The sequence below is a fragment of the Lissotriton vulgaris genome, chromosome 11, assembly GCF_964263255.1.
Source record: "Lissotriton vulgaris chromosome 11, aLisVul1.2, whole genome shotgun sequence".
Lineage (NCBI taxonomy): Eukaryota > Metazoa > Chordata > Amphibia > Caudata > Salamandridae > Lissotriton > Lissotriton vulgaris.
In genome coordinates this window covers 144,386,056-144,392,055 of record NC_141699.1, presented here as the reverse complement: position 1 = coordinate 144,392,055, position 6,000 = coordinate 144,386,056, and the positions used below count along the sequence as shown (strand labels likewise).

The window sequence follows — 6,000 nt, the reverse complement described above, 5'->3', positions numbered from 1 at the left end:
CCGTGCGCAATGCGAAGCATATATTGAGGCAGCACAGCTCCCTTCTCTCACCCAGGCTCAGGCTGACCACCTAGAGAGAGATACAAGTCAAGGAGGTCATAGAGGCTATCTCTCGCCTTAAACTTGCTAAATCCCCCGGGCCCGATGGCTTTACGGCCACCTTTTATAAAACCTTCTGCTCAACAAAAGCGCCTCTCTTAAACTGACTTTCTAATTCTTTAGCATGCCCTCAGTAATTGCTCCCGTCAAAGCAAGAGGTGGAGTTAGTGTTTATCCCGAAGGCCGGGAAGAACAAGGCTAGCTGCAGGGCATATCGCCCTATATCCCTCCTCAATATTGACCTCAAACTCTTCACAGGGATTCTTGCCTCCCGATTGGCCCCCAATATGTCGGGACTCATTGACCCTGACCAGGCAGGGTTTATCCCCCAGCGCCAGACCTGCGATAACATTAACTGGTACTCCACCTCATTGAGGTCTTCAGAACATCGGGGTAATATATGCTTCTCACAATTGACACAGAGAAGGCCTTCAATATGGTCTATTGGCCATATTAAGAGCAGGTTCTGACACTCTGGGATGGGAGAGAAGTTGAGGACCGTCATTTTCAATTGCCATCGGCGCCCCACAGCCACGGTCCGAGTTAACGGACACACTTCGACCTGCTTTCCTATTAGTAGGGTACAAGGCAGGGGTGTCCTCTTTCACCCCTGCTCTTTGCGCTATACATTAAAGCCTTTGCCCAGAATGTTCTGCGCAATACCCTTATTACAGGGATTACATTTGAGGGCGATGGCCATACCATCAGCCTCCATGCTGATGAGGTCTTGGTGTCTCTCTGACCCCTTTCCGGCCCTGGGAGCCATTCTGACACAACTGGATCGTTTTGCGCAGGAGTCGGGCTTTAAGGTCAATGTGAAAAAGTCGGTTGCTCTCAATCTCTCGTTGTCACCATCAACTCTGGCGCAGAGTCAGTCCGCACCCCCTCTCCAATGGGCAGACAAGACTGTCCCCTATCTAAGCATTCAGCTGGCCCAAACGCGGTCATCAGTAGCCTCTACCAACTACACCAAGCTGCTGACACAGATCCAGATGGAGCTGCGGCAGTGGAAATCTTTCTGATCTCCTGGCTGGGGAGAGTGGCTACCACTAAAATGACGATTCTCCCCCAAATACTATATATTTTTCAGACCCCACCCTTGAGACCACCTACAGGGTGGATAAAGCAGGTCCAAATGGAGCTGTCGCAGTTCATCTGGCGGGATCACATACCCCGGTTGAGGGAACCCATTACAACGTTGCGCCAGAGGAGACGGGTTGGGAGTTCCTGACCTCCAGCTGTATTTCCGGACGGCGCAGCTTAGCCATTTGGTCGAATGGAGTCGAGCTGAGTCCGAGAAGTACGGGTTGTTTCAGGATCAAGCCGTGGCAGCCACCTACAGAAGACCCATAGGCCTCCCAATCTTTACACCTCTCATATCACCAGGAGGATCTTAGAAGCTTGAGACCAGACTTGCCAGAAGCACAATTTTACCACCTTCCCGTCTCCACTCTTCGACAATCCCGATTTCCAAACTGGGATGGGAGAGGTTGCATTTGCGAGTTGGCATACCACCAACTGCCGATCCTTGGGGCACCTGTTTAACCTAGATGGGATTCTCATTTTAACGCAGATCCGCGCTATTTATGGGATCCCAGAATCTGAAAGATTTCATTACCTGCAGCTACGCCACTGGGCCCTCCATCCACTTGTAAGACCACAAGCACACCGTTATCTCACACCTTACGAAAAATGGCTACTAACTGGCACATCAGATAAAAAAACTTACTTCCGATTTGTATAATATGTTGCTTGCTAGACATACACAATGCCGTCCGAGCACGCTGGGAGCAGGATCTGGGACGGGCCCTTAGTCATAAAGAATGGGAGGGGGTGTACTATAGAGCCCGTCACTCAGCACGAAACATGAGGTTGACCGAGACTGACAAAATGACCACATACTGGTACTATTCGCCCAACCGTATACACAAGATGGTTCCCCGACAAAGTGCGGACTGTTGGTGGGGTCGTGGGAGGCGTGGCACGCTGGTGCATCTTTTGTGGGATTGCGAACATCTACATACCTATTGGACACAGGTTCTGAAAGAAATAGATAAACACCTCAACACTCCACTCCCACGATTCCAAAGCTATGTTCTCCCGGGCCTCCCGAATCCGCTCACATACCCGCTCAGATCAAGACGGGGGTCACCAGATTGCGATAGCTCTGGGTTCTGCCATACAAAACATCCTACTCCACTGGCGGACCACTCACACTACCACATTCATGGGTTGGTTGCAGCGCTTGTGGCAGGTCTTTGGTATGGAGAAGATGACCCTCACGCTTGCAGGGATGGCTCCACTTTTGTCGATCTTTGGCAAGCATTCTTCACTCTGTTGGCTTCAGAGTTCTGGGAGCTCACATGTCCTTTCAGCTCCCCCAGCCGTAGACTCTCAGTAAGCCCAGCCGCAAAGTGTGGCATAGACCTTTTTACAATGACACTTTGTTCGGTGGACGAGGGCAGGGATGGTGGGAGGGTATAATAAGTCTCCTTTTTTTGTTACCTGGAACTATTTCTCTCTGCTATTAGCACGTCCTTAATGGGAAGAGAGACTCGCTCTAGAGAACACGTATGTACCGCATTGTTGGTTTTGTTCACTATATGCAAATAAAAAGATTTAAACCTAAAAGGACCAGAACTACAGAAGACAGCAGTTCTGTCCCCAAGAATCAAACACAAAGGACTCTGGTGCCCTGCAGATCCTACCCACTCTGCACCAGGCACCTACAGCCTGTGTCCAGGTGAACACTGATCCTTTACAGGTCCCCCAGCGATTCTGACATCTAGTCCAGCATTGGCGGAACCCTCATGGTCACCACAACAGTACCTGCAGCTTAAAACCCCTCCTCTCTCCCCCCAACTGCGAACGGCTCAGGTAAGAAGACTCCGATGTCTAAAGGCACCCCTGCACCTGGGCCTTGGTGAAGAGAATCAACTGTGCCCCTATGACCCCCTACATATTTACTTACCTTTTCTGCTGTTGGTCTCCTTCCTGCAACCTCTGGTGCGATGCCTGTAGCCTGGTTGTCGAAAGTTAAGTCTCCACGGAAGAGCATTGGGTGCATGTCGAGTTTGCCCTCTGCACCAAGCAGTCCTTGGTGGTGTAGGTTTGGTGCTGCTTTGTGCCCCCCCCCCATGCTTGCTGTAACCCCCACAGCTTGCCCCCTGCAACGGATTCCTACCTGCAAGCAGCGTAGCTTTTTGCACCCAGTCTCCATTAAAAACGCATTGGGCCAAATTCAGATTTTAACTTCTGCACCAAGACGCACCTGTGCTGCAGTTTTGGAGGTTACCTGACCCTTACAATGGTTTAAGAATTGGCTTAGATACTGTAGGGGTACAATGCTCATGCCCCTGTACCCTCACCACTGGTATAGTGCACCCAGCTTGAGGGGTGGCTAAGCTATGCAGTGGGTTGTAGGCATGACACACAAGGATGTGTGCCATGTCAACTCTTCACTTTGTTCTGCACCAAAACACGCAGCCTGCAGAGTGTGTGCGTGTAAAGGTACAGGGCCTCTAAGGGTAGCACAATAAGTGCTACAGCCCTGAGAGGACTTCCCTGGCCACAGTGCCCTCTGTATCTATGTACCATTTACAAGAGACTTACATGTGATCAAAGAGTGCCAATTGGGTTTTGTTTTCAATGCAGTTTAGAGAAAGAACATGGGCCCGGAGTACCTGGTTAGCAGGAACCCAGGGCACAGTCAGTACTCTTTTGAATTAGCCTTGGGGAGCACAGCAAAAATTCTTGCAGAGCTGGCCTACACCATTTCATTGTAAATAAAACCCAAAGATTTTAGTAATATCAAGAACCTATGCAATGCAATTTTTTTTTTACATAACTGTCCCTTCAACACATTCCCAGGAATAGTAAGCATTATGTACATACTAAGACAATCAAACACAAGCACTTCACAGCTCTATCACTCTCAGAGCTTCAAGTGATTTGATCAATTAACTGCAACAGCTCTCTCCTGTCCTGAGAAATCAAGTCAGGCAGACAGCTAAACACAACATTTTGCAAGTGTGCTGCTGGCCTGAAAGAAATGCAAATGTGCACAATGAGATAATCTGCAAATTCTTTACATTTGCAGATTAACTCATCGGGCACATTTGCATTTCTTTCAGGCCAGCAACACACTGGTAGAAATGCTTGTTTGGCAGTCTGCCTGGCCTCGATTTCCCACCACAGGAAAGCATTTTAAGTATTTGTCTGAGACAATTTATTTTAGTAAATGAAGTGTGTGACCCCCCTTTCCATGCCTCCACGGCCCCACGGGGGGTCACGCCCCACAGATTGAACATCTCTGATCTACAGCCACACAAGCCTTGAACACAATGTTAGCACATTCAGCCATAGTCAAACTATTAATGAAGATTAAAATAAAATACAAATTCCAACACAAAGGATTACAGAAAAACATGTTTTATTAACATCCAGGTGTGTGTGCTGGAATATGTGCCCCTAATAATTTGAACATATTTCACAATATGCCTTTCATGTTTCAAAAGATGAGTAACTGTACAACAGTAAGTACAAAAGTACACACGACAGGACACTGCGTATCTATGAAATAGAACTTGCCTATTTTTCATGACAAAAGTTTAACCTTTTAACTAAAAATATGCCATCGTTTCATAGTTATCAAGTTGAATAAATGTGGGCAGAACTTGATTACAACACTAACACCAGTATTACGGATCTGATATTTACAAAAGAAATCTTTTCCCTCTCAATAAATAAAAGTCAATGCACATCCATGCAAGCTAGAATGCAAGCCTTTTGGTTACAAGAACATTTTCTAATGACAGTGTGAAACCATCCAAGACTAAGCCATGTTCTGTCTTTCAAACTGCATCCATGCCTCGCATTGAAGATGTAAAACCCAAGCCCATTCCTCTTTGGGTGTGCGTCTGTGAGCGTGCCATTTCGTACTGTGCATCCAAATTTCGGAACATCTCCTCTTGCTGTTTCAGAGTCTTAAAACTTTCCTGGTCAAGTTTACTTGGGCCAGCTTCCTCTTCTTGCTAACAGTCACAGAAAAACAAATGAGAATAGGAAACCTTGAATGATAAAGTAATCGAAATATTATAAAGCTCAAGTATATTTAACACAAGCAGCAGGTTTGACATCACTCAATTGTGTAAACTCATACTAACTGTAAATCAGACTTTGCCAGCCATTCAGACACATAGTTTCACAAATGCTTAATAACCTTGGATAACTGACAATTTGGAACCGTCCACTTCATGTGTAGGATCGATATACTTTACCTCTATCAGCAACGTAAGTGTGACAAAATCGTACCAAAAAATAAGAAATGCGATAATATGGATCTGCAAAAAGTCAAGAGGCTTTCGGGTTTGTACAGATGGATGCCCTGGAGTGGGCCTGTGGCGCTGGTCAACCAGAAGGCTCACAGGTTAAACTGAATACGCTTTTGATCAGGTAGTCATAAGGGTCTCAGTCATGGTCTCATTACACAGTAGTAAGGCGATGTAGCTGATGGCTCAGGCTGCAAAATTTCAGTTAGTAGGTTTGCCTTGGTTTCAACCATGGACAACAGCAAAACCAAGACCTGAGGCCTGGCAGTCAACCAGTACAAGAGATGCACTCTCCTCTATATGAGGGTGCCCTATATGGAGCTCAGCTCAGTTTCAGGGAAAGTGCTTACAGGGATGTGGAATTCCTATCGCCCGAGGCCCGGGACATATTGTTTGGGGTCAAAGGCAACAAGTTTTGATGTGCGTTTTGTTCTTGGGACTTGTATTTATGGTTCATTAACCCCTTCCATGCTCATGACGGAACGGTTCCGTCATGAGCGTCGGTTGAGCTGTGCTCATGACGGAACCGTTCCGTCATGAGCCGATAGGCTCATTAGAACCTTCAGCACAG

The 6,000-nt window shown here is 47.1% G+C and overlaps 1 protein-coding gene across 1 annotated transcript in view; it reads right to left on the bottom strand.

Moving 5' to 3' along the window:
* Positions 1–4,514: 4,514 nt before the first annotated feature.
* Positions 4,515–6,000, bottom strand: part of RSRC2 (arginine and serine rich coiled-coil 2) — a 183,855-nt gene continuing 182,369 nt past the window's right edge. Inside the window, exon 10 of the mRNA XM_086942948.1 lies at positions 4,515–5,132. Coding sequence (XP_086799074.1) covers positions 4,953–5,132 — 180 coding nt within the window. The 3' untranslated portion in view covers positions 4,515–4,952. The remainder of the gene's footprint in view (positions 5,133–6,000) is intronic.